Source organism: Thamnophis sirtalis, unplaced genomic scaffold (genome assembly GCF_051295495.1).
Source record: "Thamnophis sirtalis isolate CommonGarterSnake01/CBP01778 unplaced genomic scaffold, rThaSir2_p1.2 scaffold_3, whole genome shotgun sequence".
NCBI lineage: Eukaryota > Metazoa > Chordata > Lepidosauria > Squamata > Natricidae > Thamnophis > Thamnophis sirtalis.
In genome coordinates, this window is record NW_028261383.1 from 164,087,464 (window position 1) to 164,104,246 (window position 16,783).

A 16,783-nucleotide genomic window follows, 5' to 3' on the forward strand; every position below is an offset into this window, starting at 1 on the left:
CGTATGTAGATTGACGTTCTACTAAATGCTCCTCATGATCCACCAGCCGATACAGGTAGTTGTTGTGGCCCAACAGGAGCCGTTGGAGCTGCCGATGTACTCCGATAGCGAGGAATCCTATGAGTCTGCTATGGAAGATGTGGAGGACCCTGATCAGGGTTCAGACTAGGAGCAGGGACCAGAGAGGCTGGTTGGCCACCAGGAGGCACCTGAGGCATGGAGCAGTGGGGAAGATCAAGGGGAGTTTGTCCCTGACGCCAGGCAACGGAGGGCGGAGAAACAGAGGCAGCAGTTACAGAGACAGACTCATAAGAGATAATCAAGCCCAGGTGGTTGTGGCTTGGCACCTCCCAAGAGAGTATATAAAAAGAGACTTTGGGAGGAGTCCTTTTGCAGGACACAACCGTTCGTAACAATCTTGAGGAACTTTGTCTGGTCTGTTTTGTATTTCCATCCTGTTTGGTTTGGGTTGCTGCCAACCCTTCTGGAATGAGAGTGTTGTATGGGCTTTCAGCCAACAGAGTTGTAATTCCTGTGATTAAAGAGTGGCAAATAGCCAAGCCTGTGTCTGCGTTACTCACAGGCCGGAGGGGGGGGGGTCAGAACAAGTAGTCCTTGACTTGTATGACAGATCTTGCATTTAATGACCCTCACAACATCTCTGTGGTCATGTGATCAAAATTCCCCCCCCCGGCAACCAGTATATCACAGAAGTGAGTACACCCCCCTCACATTTTGTAAATATTTTAAGTATATCTTCTCAGCAGTTTAGACATTAATGTCTGTGTGTTGCGTTTTGAGGGGACAGCACATTTACACTTTTATACAAGCTGTATTCTCACTAATTTACAGTGTCACATGAAAAGATATCCTTACATATTTACAAAATGTGAGGGGGTGTGCCCACTTCTGTGATATACTGTATGCATTTAGGATGGTTGGGGTGTCCCGGGATCATATTTGCAATCTTTTCGGTCAGCTTTTGACAAGCAAAGTCAATCAGGGAAGCCAGATTCACTTAACAGCCAAAAGGTAAAATCAGGTGCAATTCGGTTGCTTTTCTTAGCAGCAGAAATTCTACTCCCAATTGTGGTTGTAAGTCGAGGACAATCTGTATTTCTCCACTTGATCAGTTAACTCCTATTTTGTATGGTAAAGTAGAGCAGGTACCTCCAACACTCCTGGTACCCTCCAGCTATATTAGGACTATTGCTCCAGTATCCTCAACCATCATCATTGGCTGCGAATTTGGCAGCCATTATGCCAACATACCTGGAAGGATGCTCATTTGGAGCAATATAACATTGGCTGAATCTTTTCGTTGGTGTGTGTGTGTGTGTCCAGTTAGGAGGACCCTGAACTTCTCGGTGTGCGTGCTGGAAGTCTCTTTTGTATCCCATAGTGACATGTCTGTCCTTCCTACCGCCACACCCTTCTATGTGAACGCAACTATGAGTTGGCTTAGTGATTTTTCTCTCGGTAGTATTTATTGTAATGGTTGCTGTCTTTTTGTGCAGTTCTCTCAGTGCCCAAGTACCTATGATGCTATTCACACAGAGATCTCACGTGAGGGAGCCAGAGTTTTGGCTCTTGGCTACAAAGAATTGGGGCACCTCACTCATCAGCAGGTAAGTTTCAAAACTTCCCCCGCAGCTCGTATGTGCCATAAGATATATTGGTGCTTTGGGACATACACTCAATGAATGATACTCTATCTAACTCAATAATCCCGTTAGATTTATAGGTAATGGCTTATGTGCTCCCTTTTGAAAATGGGGTGTTCTTTCCTTTCATGTCACACTTTGGGCTGGGGAGAGCACTGGGAGCAGCCAACTTAATTGAATTATTCCATTTTCTTCTTAGTCACAAACCATCCTCTGCATATTCTGGAGGTCTCATTGAAGACTGACAGAAGAGTAAAGTCTGTCAGTGCCTCCTTTCTTAATGTGAAGCCTTCCTCTCCTCTAATTGTCGGAAAGAACTACAGAATTCTAAATAAGCAGAGGGAAGGCCGCTTCTCATTCATGTGGCAAATTTACAATTAAGTCTGCTTTTGAGGGGCAGGGGTGGTGGCGGCTTAGGCAGTATTGTGACCAGTGGTGGGATTCAGTGGGTTCGGACCGATTCGCATGAACTGGTTGTTAAATTGCTGCCACCACCACCTCCGGCTATCAAAGTGGATCCGCCGCACTGCAATGGAGAAGAGGGCAACGGAGCAGTCAGCGTGAGGGAAGGAGAAGGCCGATTTCTTCCTTCCCTCGTGTCAGCCACTGCGTTTCCTGTTCCTCCATTGCAGAGCAGTGCCCAGGATCCCCTTTGATAGCAGGGGGGAGGGGGATTTAACAACTGGTTCTCCCAGAGTCTGGTTAGCCGTCGCGGGAGGCTTGTCCCACATGTGCGCCGGAGATGGGCCACATGCCTCCCACAACAGCCAAACTGACCCTGGGCAGAACCAGTTGTTAAATTATTTGAATCCCACCACTGATTATGATGCAGCACTCAGAAGGCAAGTGGCAAATGGTTGCTACTTGGAAAGCTGCTCTGTAACAGATGCACAAGGCAATGGAGAGGGTGAGGGAGTTAGAAAGGGAGCAAGAGGGCAAAATAATTAGCCGTAGAAGTGCAGGCAGCATGGCCTTGGATAGCAAAGCCTTTCGTCAGCGATTGCAGTACTGTACAGAACTGTGCAAATCAGGGGGTACAGCCTGCTGTCGCTGTAGACCAGGAAGCAAGCAAGCAATATGGAGAGAAGCAAGCAAAGCAAAAAGCATGAATGGAGCAACTGGTGTGAATTAGCTTCCTGGGTATGATGAGAGTGTTCTGGGATATGAACCCTCCTAAATTGAAATGCACTGCAAAGTTTAGACTGAGAACTAAACTTGAGGACAGATGGTTTCCAGTGAATTTAAAGAGCAGGAGAAAAGTAGGGAGGGGGGCAGTTGTGTTGGAATGGGTTGTTCTAGGAAGGGGACCTACTGGCAGAGATTGTATTCATGCGTTGTATTATGGCGTGGTTGGCTTTGTTTAATTAAAAAAAAAAGGCACATTGGTTATTGTATGGGATGCAATAGACCCAAATCCGTAACCAATTGGAAATCAAGGCTCACGTAGGTATATTATTAAATCAGAACAAACATGGAATGAAAGTAGAATCATAAAACCTGGAAGTCGTAAAGATGTTGGAGCCGGGAGGAACAAAAATATTTAAATATAATCTGGATTTATTCCTTAAATACACTTAATTATGTGACTTTTAGGAAGGCGTGCAATAAGTTTCAATTTATTGGGGGGCAGAGTTTGAGATTGGGGGAGTGTTACATTATTGTAAAAATGTCTTAGCTATAATCGGCTTTTGTGTTTCCTATCCAAAGGCACGAGAAATAAAGCGGGAGGCCCTGGAATGTGACTTGAAGTTCACAGGCTTCATTGTGGTTTCCTGCCCTCTTAAAGTCGACTCCAAGCCAGTTATCCGTGATATACTTAACGCTTCCCACCGTGTGAGTTGTGGCTGAGAAACTGGACGGAACCAAGAAGAGGGGCCTAGGCAAATGTTTGAGCCAGTTTGCATAATTTCACGAATTCTTCCTAATTCTTCCTCCCCCTCTTCACGTTTGTTGGATCTGCCCTGCTCTTTTGTCACCTCCTCCAGTCCAAAGGGATAAAACATATTACAGCATCTTTTTGTCTTAAATAAATTGGCTAGGGCAGCAGAATAACTCTTCAAGAAGAGTATACGGACATTCTCAGGCATCCCGGTTGTGGTTGTCCCAACGGTGCTTTTTTCAAGAGGCAACTGGACTTTCTGGTTTTTCTTTGAAGACGTTTCGCTTCTCATCCAAGAAGCTTCTTCAGCTCTGACTGGATGGTGGGGAGTGGAAGGATTGATACTCCTTGCAGACAGCTGGACATTTGCATTCCTTTAGCGTTCTTTAAGGTCACCTGGAGGTTTATCTGTGTCATTGAGGTCCCTGAGTGGTGCAAACTGGAACCAAAGCATAAACAACCACTTCATAAATGCACGGCACAACGGTTCCACCCCAAAACCGCGTTCGACTAAAGCGCGCTCGACGAAACCGCGTAGCTGACGTCATCACAGGGCGACAACAGCGCGGAGACAGAAGCACGCTGTAAACACTAAACCTAAAAACCCCTAAACCTAAACCTAACCCCCCTAAACCTAATCCTAAACCTAACCCTAAACTTAACCTAACCCTAAACCTAACCCTTAACCTAACCCTAACCCTTAATCTAACCCTAAACCTAACCCTTACCTTAAGTTGAATCGGCTTGCTTTCAAAGTGCTATTTAAAGCGCCCTTCTTTCTCCGCGCTCGCTGTTGTCGCCCTGTTGATGATGTCAGCGACGCGGTTTAATCGGGCGCGCTTTAGTTGAGCGCGGTTTTGTCGTGCCACGTGGCACAACATAGGAGAACTAACAATCAGGACTAGATTCAGCAGTCCATCTGCATTTAAAAGACACCGGCCACTCTTTTGAAGACAACAAAGTCCATATTTTGGACAGAGGGGATCGCTGGTTTGAAAGAGGGGTTAAAGAGGCCATCTAAGTCAAAACTGAACAGCCCTCTCTCAACAGAGGGGGAGGGATATGACATTGTCTATCTCCAATCTACCACACAGTCCTTTCAACAGTTCCAAGAAGGCTCCACACTCATTTGCACCACTCAGGAGACCCTGAGGACAGAGATAAACCTCCAGGTGACCTTAACAACTCTCTGAAAATAATGCAAGTGACCAGCTGTCTGCAAGGAGTAGAAATCCTTCCATTCCCCACCATCCAGTCAGAGCTGAAGAAGCTTCTTGGATGAGAAGTGAAACGTCTTCAAAGAAACACCAGAAAGTCCAGGTGCCTCTTGAAAGAAAGCACCTTTGGGTCTTAAAGAACAGCTAAGCAAACAAAAACAAAAACAAAATCCTGCAGGAGCAGATGAAAAAACACCCACACCCAGTCAGGCATCCCGTTTCCCTTTGGGAACTGAGCAACCCAAGCAAGCTTCCAAGCATAGTATTGCTACTATGGAAGGTGAACAGCTCTTTTTTTGCATAGTGTGTATTTCTCCTATTTGGAATGGAGGACATAGGCAAGCACAGTGTTTCCTTTTTTTGCAGCCTGGGCATTCCCTCTTTATCCTCTTGATTAGTTTAGTTTAGTTTAGTTTAGTTTAGTTTAGTTTAGTTTTGGTTTATTTGTATGCCGCCCTTCTCCAGGAGGGACTCAGGGCAGTGAACAACTCAAAGGGGAAAGGGAACATAAACACAGTACACATAATTAAAATACATGAAAATCACACAGCCATACCAGTCGAGAGGGGAGGGGAACTCATCAACCCCAGGCCTGCCGGTACAGCCAGGTTTTGACGGCTTTCCGGAAGGCCTGGAGAGGGGTGAGGGTCCGGATCTCCGCGGGGAGTTCATTCCAAAGGGCCGGAGCTGCTACAGAGAAGGCCCTCCCCCGGGTAGTAGCCAGATGGCATTGGCTGGTGGACGGAACCCGGAGGAGGCCGACCCTGTGAGATCTGACGGGTCTTTGGGAGGTAATTGGCAGCAGGCGGTCTCTCAAGTACCCAGGTCCAATACCATGAAGGGCTTTATAAGTTACGACTAGCACTGATCATTAGACACGATGGGATGTCCTTATCTGAGAGAGACAGAGGACCAAAACTGTCTTTTTAAAACTGCGTAGGGGGGGGGCGGGGGGGGGAGAGGCAACATATACCCATCAGCCGGGCTGCATTTTTAATAAGCACATGCCAGGAGGCTGCTTGTGTGCGCACCTTTATGGCAGTCTGCTTCTTCAAGCAGAGGTTCTGAAGCAGATCGTCGTTTCTGCAGAGCAGCTTCCCTGCACGTTGCCTGTAGTCAGGTGGCACAAACCTGCCCTTTAACCCCACTTTACAGGTAGTGATGATCACAGGTGACAGCCCACTGACAGCTTGCCACGTGGCCCAGGAGCTGCACTTCACTCAAAAGGAGCAGACGCTCATTTTGCAGTCACCTAGTAAAGGTAAAAAAACCAAAAATCACTGGGGGGGGGAGGGAGGGAGAGAAGACAGATGCTGCCGCCACATTGCACAGCGTGTGATCACCTTATGCAGCATTTGCTCTGTAGGACAATATAAGCCATCACACCTAGCCCAGGGGTGTCAAACTGGCAGTCCATGGGCCGGATGTGTCATGGGCAGGCCACGCCCGCCCCAGGTCCACGAAGGGAAAAAACATGATGGCAACGTGACGGCGCGAGTTTGACACCCATGGCCTGTCCCTTTTTCCTGGGATTCAGTGGTATTTTGGTTGTTGCTGTTGTTTTCAAAGGCTGTCCATTGGTGATTAGTTTTCAAGCTGTGGTGTCCGGGATCATTATTCCCCTGGTATCCAACACTACTACATTTCCGGCATGAGTGCTACCAAACAGACAAGCACCTCCCTGTGCCTAATTCCCTTCTCTGCTCTAGGCTTCAGTTGGAAATGGCAGTCCATCAACGGCACTACTGTCCTCCCAATTGTCCCGGACTCACTGCGGGAACTGACCAGCAACCACAACCTGTGCATCACAGGGGAAGGTCTCGCTCACCTGCAAGCTACAGACTCGCAGCTGCTGCTTAAACTCATTCCACACATCCAGGTCTTTGCACGTGTTGCACCCAAGCAGAAGGCAAGTGGTCTTTATCTTTAATGCCCAGCCCAACTGCTCCTTGGCCGATTGACGCAAAGATTGCAGGTTTATTTTGCTAAACCTTGCCTGAGAATAGGCACATCTCTTCCAGAAATAGTGGTACGGTGTTAACCATTCTCTGCAGTAGCTGCGGAGAAACTGGCCTTCCAGCTGGTGGTGGTGACTGCAGTTTCCAGTCCATTTCAGCAGCTACAGGTAGTCCCATTGTGCCCCAAATTTCTGTGGTCAAGTGAGCCAGTCGTTAAGTGAGTTTTGCCCCACTTTATGGCCTTTCTTGCCAAAGTTATCACATGAATCACTGCAGTTGTTCAGTTAGTAACCCAGATGTTAAGTGAATCTGGCTTCCCCACTGACTTTGCTTGTCAGAAAGTCGCAAGAGGGGATCGATCACATGACACAGCAACGGTCATAAATAGCAATCAGTTGCCAAGCATCTGAATTTTGATCACATGACCATAGGGATGCTGCAAAGGCATAACTGAAAACCGGTCATAAGTCGCTTTTTTCAGTAGTATGGCCTTTATTGTCATTGTACAAAATAAATACAATGAAATTGGTTCGTACCATTTGTACAGTACTGTTGTAACTTTGAACCATCACTAAATGAACTGTTGTAAGTCAAGGACTACTTGTATAGTTAAAACTAGCAGTGATGGGAGTTGTATTTGAGCAAGACCCGAGAATCCACTCATTCCTGTAAATTCAGAGTATACTCCCTGGATTATTGCTAGATTTTAAAAAGAAAGAACGGAGAAGATGTTGGACAGAGAAATTCCAGAAACACCATTAATTTCATGATTGAAATTTCATGACTGATTTTAAAGCAGCCACTGCTTGTGGCAGACCTTGCTTTCCAATGGATTGTTGCATCAGTAAATGAGGGAGACACTTGATACATAGTGCCCTGATGTATTGGGAAAGCGAGTGTTAAATACATTTGTGCAATAGTGCATAAAAATGAAAATAGCAATAGCAGTTAGACTTATATACTGCTTCATAGGGCTTTCAGCCCTCTCTAAGCGGTTTACAGAGTCAGCATATTGCCCCCAACAATCCGGGCCCTCATTTTACCCACCTCGGAAGGATGGAAGGCTGAGTCAACCCTGAGCTGGTGAGATTTGAACAGCCGAAAAAAATTCTTACCAGAATAACTTCTGTGCTCATCATTGAAAAAATGAATGGAAGAACACATTCAGTATAGAATAGAATAGAATAATTTATTGGCCAAGTGTGATTGAACACACAAGGAATTTGTCTTTGGTGCATATGCTCTCAGTGTACATATATGTATCCACCATCATACTGTTCTCTTTCAGGATAAGCAATGTTAGGAACCAAAACAAGCTGACTCAGTATGATATATTCCCATGTATTTTTTTTTTTATAAATTTGTTACCTACCACAATAGAGCCACAAATTTTAAGTTAGGCGGAGCTATGGCGTTAGTGGAAGGTGTCTTAAGATTTCAACTTGCTGACTTGGAATCAGACTCATCTGCACATCTCTGAAATTATTCAATGGGTCACTATATGTACGTATTTTTTTCCTTGCCGATACTAACCTGATGACGTCTTTCGTCTATTCATGACTGTTAGACTTTTTTTTTTCATTTTAGGAGATAGCAGATAGTCCTTGACTTGCAACTAGTCATTTAATGACTGTTTGAAGTTATAACGGACTTCCCCAGATCTACCCATAACCTCTTTTTGAAGTTAGGACAGCTATACACATTCTGCAGTCATATGACTACATTTGGGGCGCTTGGCAATTGAATCACCTTTGTGATCGATTTTATAATTATAATTATAATCGAATTTTAAATGTTATTGTTAATCTTAATTGGGTTTGTTTTTTGGATACTCTATCTAATTTTTTTTAAACTTTTGTAATATGTGTGTTTTTTTTAATGTTGTACGCCGCCCTGAGTCCTTTGGGAGAAGGGCGGCATATAAATCCAATAAACAAACAAACAAACATGATAGTTAGTGGCATCCCATGTTTACATGACCGCAATTTGCAACTTTTTTGCCAGTTTCCAGCAAAAAGGTTTCCATTAGAGAGAATGGCCTTTCTTAAGGACTGCTACCATAAATAAATAAATAAATAAATAATCAGGTGTAGTCATATGGTACCTTGGCATACGACTGCAATCTCTTATGACCATAATTCTGGAGTTAATTACAGTCATAAATTGAGGACTATCTATACAGAATTATGATCATTGAGAACCTGTGCCCTAGGTAATTTTATATAAATTTTCTTTGTTGGTTCTTTATTTCCCATTATAGGAATTTGTGATCACAACACTGAAGGGACTTGGCTATGTGACTCTGATGTGTGGGGATGGCACCAATGATGTGGGGGCTCTGAAGCATGCTGATGTGGGTGAGTGTTCATTCATTTAAAGATTGTTGTTTTGATGAAACCATTCCTGTTTGTTGGGAGTTTTAATTGCTTCATTATTAACTTTCCATGAATTGGGATTTTTTTAAAAAAAGTTACTTTATTTTGAAGTGATTCATGCATTCATTGGAACAAGCATCTGAGAAGCATTCTAAAATGTGTTGCTGTAAATTGTACGTTATCTGCTGACTAATTATAGTCTAATTTATTCAATTGTTACTGTCTTTTAACTAATTGGACTACTTGATTAAACATTTAGTAGTATTTCTTCCCAACTAATTTGTTATTGATAATTCTGCGGGGTGAATCAATTAGTTTGATTAAAAGTCCCATCAGTGCGAAGTTAAACCAATCATCCTGTTTAAATGTATTTATTTAATGAATTTATTCATTGTATTATATTTATATATTTATATTATATTTATATTTATACAACCAAATCAAATTTGCATTTATGCTTCAAAATCTTTGTTTAAAAAGGTCAGTTTCCATATTTCTGCATTCAATGTAGTTTTTTTATTTCATATTCTATAAATGATAGCAGACAAAGCATGTTAAATATTATTACTATCCATGTTTCATGATCATCGGTTTCTGACCCATTAAAACCTTCATATTTTGCCCTGTTTTCATCTGCCCTGAAAACAGCTCACGGGAGCACGCTTGTGTCATCAGGGATATGATTCATTCTTGCAGGTGTGGCTCTACTAGCCAATGCCCCGGAGCGAATCCCCGAGCGCAGAAAAAAGCCTCGTGATGGAGTAGCTGATGGGAGACCTGCTACCTCCTCTTCTCTTGCTGCCAGCAACATGAGGCCCACCTCCCGAGCTGCCAAACAAAGGCTCATGTCTCTTAGGGAGGAGCAACTTGCTGTACAACGAGTAGGTTGTTAGTTCTCTTTTACTTCTCTTGTCTTTTGCTGCTAGCCTCACTTATGCTTTTGCATATATTTTCCTTTTTGAACTGCCGGTGGGGATGATGGTGAAAGACAGAACTTCACCTACAAATCCTTATTCAGCGCAGGTAGAAACAGGACTCAAATAAATTCTAATTGTAAGAATTCCAGCTCAGTGCAGCTGGAATTTCTTAAATTCCCAGTGCTTTTGGATTAAACAGGGTTTGTGCTCTTCTCTTTCTTTTTCCTGAAGAACAGCTGTTTTCCATATTGGGGTTTATTCTAGAGATAGAGGTAGTACTCAACTTATGACTGCTCGTTTAATAATGGACTGGAATTGAAACAGCCTCAGAAAGGTTGCTTTTTGGCCATCGCACAACATTACATCACCAGTCCCCACAGTCACATGATTGCAATCTAGATGCTTGGCAACCTGTTTGCATTTATGGCCAATTGCAATTGTGTGTTTCCTATATGCATTCTCTGCTGGCCTCCCCATTAATTTTCTGGGGAAGCCAACAGAGAAGTTTGGGTGTTGTCCCTGAGGGCTGGCTGAAAGAGTTGCCTAGCGGAGCTGAATTCCTATGTTGGGACGCGTAAACAGAACTCAAATTCTGAAGATATTGCACCCTGCTGAAGAAGTTCTTTCTGCACACAGAGGAGAGCTGAACTCTTTTGGCAGGCAGCTTTTTCAGCCAGCTGCCAGGGACAAGAGGAAGTCAGAATGCATGCAGAGAATGTAAAGGCAGGGCAGTTATAGTAAGGCGCCTGAGATGCCTTGAGGACAGGGTTGTACTGGGGGGCATGGCGCAGGTCATTTGTAAGTGTCTCTCTGCTCAGGGGCTGAAAATCCTGCTTGGATTTTGGTAGTGGGAAATACTAGCTCCTGAACAGAGTCTCCTGAGGCACGCTACATTCCTTACTTGGGACTTGGCTTAATAAAGTAAGATAGCTTAACAACCACAGTTGGCAGTGCCGGGATTGAGCAAAGCAGTTATATGAGTGTGTCATTTAATGAATGTTTAACTCAACTATCAAGATTCTGATCCAAATTATGGTTGTAAGTTGACGACTACCCCATCAAGCTACAAATAGCTTGATGGGGAGCTTGCTGTGCATTGAACAAGGATGTTTCCTTCCCCCCCCCCCTTTTTTTTTTTCTGGCAGGAGAGAATCAGCCAGGTGCTAAAAGATTTGGAGGAGGACCAAGTACCCATTGTGAAGTTGGGTGATGCCAGTATTGCAGCTCCATTCACCTCTAAGCTTTCCTCTATACAGTGCAGTAAGTATGAGAAGAAGGAAGTCTATGCTTAGAGTGGAACATAGTGCACTTAAAGGTCCACACTTCATTTTTATAGCAGTGGTATATATTCATTTGGATGTTTTATAGTGAAAAATAGATAGTAACCTGTTGTGACTCAGCAGATGTCTGCTGTGAGTCTTTTCGGGATACCAGATTCATTATGCAGCTGGGGCTTGTTAGAGGCAGGTTTGGAGATAAAAGGACGGATGCTGCCACGCCCTAGTCGCAGGAGTCAACGTTCCTTTGTGCGTACAACATTGCTTGATACACTTGGATAAGTGCTTTGGTGTCTCCTATAACCCTGATTCAAGGCTACACTGGAGAAGTGCATTGCTTGTAAGAGTTGTTTTGTTTTTCATTCTGTTATCGAGTCAGAGACTGTATTTATGTTATTTTTGGGCTCGAAGCCAGTTTGAACTGAGAACTGATAAAGTTCCTTTTAAGTTTATTTGTCTTGCCCTTTGTTAAGAGCCGTGAAGGGGGGACAGAACAGTAACCGGTGTGATTTTATTTTCATGTTATAATCAGCAGAATCCTGTATGCTGAAGGAGACTTTTATCTCTTAGGTTTATGTTGTGCATCATGACTTAGAAAACCTAGACTGAGCCCCTTAGAGAAAATGCAGTGAATAGAGCACAGCTGGAAGGAAAAAGTGCCATCACCTTCTCTGCAATTCCAGTGGCCTTTCTAGACTGAAGGGCAATGAAAAAAAGCAAAGTAAACAGTCTTACGCAGAAACCTTCTCTCTCTTCTGCAGTCTGCCATGTGATCAAGCAGGGCCGATGTACACTGGTCACCACGCTCCAGATGTTCAAGATCTTGGCATTGAATGCGCTCATCTTAGCTTACAGCCAGAGTGTCCTTTATTTGGAAGGTGTGAAGTTCAGTGACTTCCAGGCTACGTTGCAAGGCTTGCTCCTGGCTGGCTGCTTTCTTTTCATCTCCCGATCCAAGGTATGATAGAAAAAAAGATGCCTTATTGCAGGTTGGAGGGGAAGATAGGAAATGTGATCTGTGGAGTAGGCAGTAGTAAGCTGGCTATAAAGTTTGGTTCTGTGGCATGTTCTGTGGCATGTAAGGATGCACACAAAATCAAAAGAAAACGCAGGTAACTGTTCTCGCTTACCAAATCATGCATTCAGTGATCGGTCATTGAAGTTGCAGCCATCACAATGTCCCGATCATCCTGTGTTTGCAATTTGGGTGTTTGGCAACTGGTGCATAATTACAATGGTTGAAGCACTGCACGGTCACATGGTTGCCATTTCCAACCTTCACAGCTGGCTTCTGACAAGGAAAGTTGGGGAAAGTCATCAGGAAGTCACAAGTCATGTAATGTCACATTTAAAGGCTGCAACTGGAACTGACAATTAAGATGCTCTGGTCACATGTCATCACAATTAATATTGTGCTGCTTAGAGTTAGAGTTGCCAGTTCCTGTTTCGGTTGATAAGTGAAGACTATTCACATTTTTTCCAGTTAAGAGCCAATAACCCCAAACCATATTTCAGGAACTGAAATTTAGTTTCAGTGGAACAAAATTCAAAATATTTCGACTGTTTTTACCCTGGGGTAAAATTGGGTAGATACCTATGCTGAACCAAATTACAGAAAATTTGGCCAAGGAAATTGTCTTAAAAATAGTTTGGAAACATTAAACCAACTCACCCACCCCCATAGGAAACATTGTACATACATACTCATCTACTGAAAAGTAAATGTTTAGATTAGAATTTATGAGCACTTTGATCGGGAAATAATTTATTTATTTGTTTGCTTTTGTGTGTGTAGCGGGGGTGAGTGGATGTCCTTGTCTGTCCCTGACATATCCTCATCAAAATTAAATGTGTTGTTCAATGATTTGGTTGTATAAAGTTGGGGGATAAAGCAGCATCATTGCAATGCTTCAGGAACAGTATCTTTGAAACCGACACATTTTGTTTCACACTCAACAAAACTACAAGTTTTGCTGTGAGCTTGAAACCTTTCGAAATGCATCTTTTGCTTCATGCTGAGAGCATCCAAAACATATAATCCAAGGCTGACGGTTTCAAGGTCATTTCCCACACAACTTACCTTGGGCTAGTCTCCCTCTCTCAACTCTTGGAAGAACGCAAGGGCCCAAAATCTTCCACAAATCTTACCAAAAAAACTACAGTTTCTAGGCCAAGAGTCTCCAACCTTGGCAACTTTAAGACGTGTGGACCAACTCCCGGAATTCCGCTGGCAGATGAATTCTGGGAGTTGAAGTCCACAAGTCTTACAGTTGCCAAGGTTGGAGGCCCTGGTCTAAGTAGTCTCCAGGAGTCAAAATTGACTTTGGAAACAGATGAGAACTAGTTTACAGCACTTCTGTGTGTGCAATGTTCAAAATGGATTTGAAACGGCAAAGATAGGCTTCCTTTTGACTTCTGTGTCTTAATTCTTCCACCCGGTTGACAGGCCTTATTCTCCTAAGGGGGTCATTTTTCAAAGTAACCATCCTACAGGATGCTTCCCAAATGAATAATAGTCAGGCTCCTAACTTCCTGTAGAATTCTAACCCTGACCTGTTTCTTCTTCTTTCCAGCCTCTGAAGACACTCTCCCCAGAGCGCCCACTCCCTAATATCTTCAATCTGTACACAGTTCTTACAGTGCTGCTACAATTTATGGTCCATTTTGTCAGTCTGGTATATCTGTATCGAGGTGCACAAGCCCGCAGTGAGCCCAAGTGAGTGCTGTTTGGATTTAAATGAGGGTGTTAAAGTAAAGAAGTAAAAATACCAGAGTTGTAAAGAAATATGGATGTTCTCCAGATATGTGGCCTTCAGATCCCAGAATTTTCAGTAATGTTTTCAGAATTCTGTGAGTGGAAAGTCAGGTCATCCAGAGGATACTAAAGCATGGAAGGGCTGAGAAAAAAAAATATTCAAGGCTCTTTCTGTTTCTTTAAGGAAAGAAGACTTTGTGGATCTCTATAAGGAGTTTGAACCCAGTCTTGTGAATAGCACTGTTTACATCATGTCCATGGCCATGCAAATGGCTACATTTGCCATTAACTATAAGGTAAGATATGCTTAGTTTTTATAATTTCATCCTTGCCAATACCTCTCTCCTGATTCATATAGTGCTAGGACCTAAGGTTGCATTTCAGGTCTTGCATTGCGTGTGATATGCAAAGTAGTAGGTGCTATGATGAAACCAAATTTTAACACGGCATTAGAGAAAAAAATGTCTGATAATGCCAAGGGGAACAAGGAGAAATTTAACTATTAGTATAGATCAGGGGTGTCAAAGTCATGCCGTTATGTATTATTATGTGATGACAACTTTTTTCTCCTTCGCTGAAACGGGTGGACATGGCCAACGTCTGGCCTGTGGGCCACGAGCTTGACACCCCTGGTATAGATCATATGGATGAACCCATTTTGTAGTTTGAATGCTATTAATGGTTTTGGCTGCTGATTTTAATTTGGGTGCTTTTTATTTTCGTGCATTTCAATTATTAGCCATCCAAAATCATATACAAGATATGGAAACTGGGATCAAGCCCAGATTTCAGAATGTTGAAGTGCTTTGTCCTATCTTAAGTGGAATGATTCTAGAAAAATAAAGAATTTATTATAAGTAGATTAGATGGTCCTGATGGCAGCTGCATACATAGTAAAACTCCTGAGCTTTTACAGAGCTCTCATCTAATCATGAAAGGAGTTCAAAGGTGCCAGCAATTTCTCAGCCCTATTGAGATTAAGATAGGTTGGATGCAAACTTGCACTTTCACCTATAAGCAAAAAATGTGCTCCCATGTCATAATAAAGCTCACAGTGAAGGCGAGGCTGTTATCACATGTAGCCACAGCATTAGGACATGAAAATACCCATTAGTATTATAAGAAAAGTCTTTTCAAATGAATTATATCTTGATCAGCAGTAAAATAGATAAGCTTTTATTGGTATATTGTTTCTACTCCTAAATTACTGATATGGTTTGGCCTTCTTTCCATGCCTTCGGTTTATTTATCCAGGGCCACCCATTCATGGAAAGCCTAAGGGAAAACAAACCTCTGCTCTGGAGCATCATCATTTCAGGATTAGCAATTGTCGCCCTTTTGACTGGCTCCTCCCCAGAGTTCAATGAACAGTTTGGACTTGTGGATATCCCAATGGAGGTGAGTAAGCAAGACTTTTGCTAAGCATATCCCCCACTATCCCTTTTTTCCAGTTAGTTGTAGAAATTAAAGGGGGGGGGGTGTTAAAAACTCTACTGTTAACACTGGGTTTGAGAACTTCAAACCTTTTGAATTGGAGGTGTTTTAATGAGTATTTTACTTCCAGCAAATGCAAAATAGTCTCAGGGGACTAGAAGGTCCACAATGTTATGATTCTGTAAACTACTGAATCTACTGCTTGGTTATAACTTCTCTTAGGAAAATGTTTACTTGAGGCAGGGACTTGGGAGAACAAAAAGAAAACAGGGTTATTTTTTTGTTTTTGTTCAGGGCAAATTATAATTGAGACTAGGTATGATGTGTTTGTGGAGAAGAACTGAAAATTACTCAGACACATATAGTAAGACCAAGTCTAGGCAGCCTTGTTTTGGAATAGGAGTTGCAGGCCTAGCAATGTAGTGAGCAGCAAGAACTGTAGATATAATTGGAAACATTTAGAAATCTTATATTGCCTAGCCCTTAGCTAATTATGTTTTTAAAACTTGAGTTAATTTCCCATGCAACTACCGGTAATAATGAGTTAAAAAATATAACCAAAGGAAGGTTGTAGCTGTATGCTGCTTATAGTTACCAATAATGGATTTCTTAGTAAATTTATGAGTGGGACAGATGACCAGCTTAGTAAATTCCTTGGTTATTGGAGTTTGGTATCAAATAAGCAGCAAGATCAGCTCCCATCATTATTTCAAGACTACAGAACAGTTTTCATACCAGGCTTGATACATACTAGATTTGAATGCAATAGGAAAAATGTTCTTTCTTGGACTTTTTTGGTGCATCTTCTTTATTTTTCTATTTCAGTTTAAACTAGTGATCACTGGAGTTCTGGTGACCAACTTCTTCATTGCTCTGCTCATAGACTGGATCCTGCAGTTCCTATTAGGCAGCACAAAGCTCAAAGTGCCTTCTTGAGACTCTTTCTTCTCCCTTGGCAGAAGTGAAGTGAAGGACAGTCAGAAAGAGACGCCATCGAAATGCAGCACTACGAAAGGAATATTTATTCTTTGATAGCTGTTTTATTCCAGTTGGGGACTGGCAAGCAGATTTTTATTGTGTTAATTCTGGAAACCACAACAAAAGTTGTGCAAGGGCCTACATTAATCTTCACAGGTCTGCCAAACGGAGCAGCAGTTGTTAACCTTTGTACTGCCTCTTCACTCCTCCTAGAAAGGTGGTCATGAGATTTGATAATAAAATGGCAATCAGTGCATTTTGGAATATGCAGGAATATTTTTCTTTGATTTAATATATTCTTAGTTTCCGCCTCCCTATATGAAATCTCG

At 42.7% G+C, this 16,783-nt stretch overlaps 1 protein-coding gene across 1 annotated transcript in view; it reads left to right on the top strand.

The window, feature by feature from the left end:
- ATP13A1 (ATPase 13A1) overlaps positions 1-16,718 on the top strand; it is a 37,208-nt gene extending 20,490 nt beyond the window's left edge. Inside the window, exons 15-26 of the mRNA XM_087710676.1 lie at positions 1,518-1,628; positions 3,372-3,497; positions 5,916-6,021; positions 6,470-6,669; positions 8,979-9,075; positions 9,790-9,974; positions 11,156-11,270; positions 12,049-12,245; positions 13,861-14,003; positions 14,227-14,338; positions 15,297-15,440; positions 16,302-16,718. Coding sequence (XP_087566802.1) covers positions 1,518-1,628; positions 3,372-3,497; positions 5,916-6,021; positions 6,470-6,669; positions 8,979-9,075; positions 9,790-9,974; positions 11,156-11,270; positions 12,049-12,245; positions 13,861-14,003; positions 14,227-14,338; positions 15,297-15,440; positions 16,302-16,412 — 1,647 coding nt within the window. The 3' untranslated portion in view covers positions 16,413-16,718. The remainder of the gene's footprint in view (positions 1-1,517; positions 1,629-3,371; positions 3,498-5,915; positions 6,022-6,469; positions 6,670-8,978; positions 9,076-9,789; positions 9,975-11,155; positions 11,271-12,048; positions 12,246-13,860; positions 14,004-14,226; positions 14,339-15,296; positions 15,441-16,301) is intronic.
- Positions 16,719-16,783: the final 65 nt, after the last annotated feature.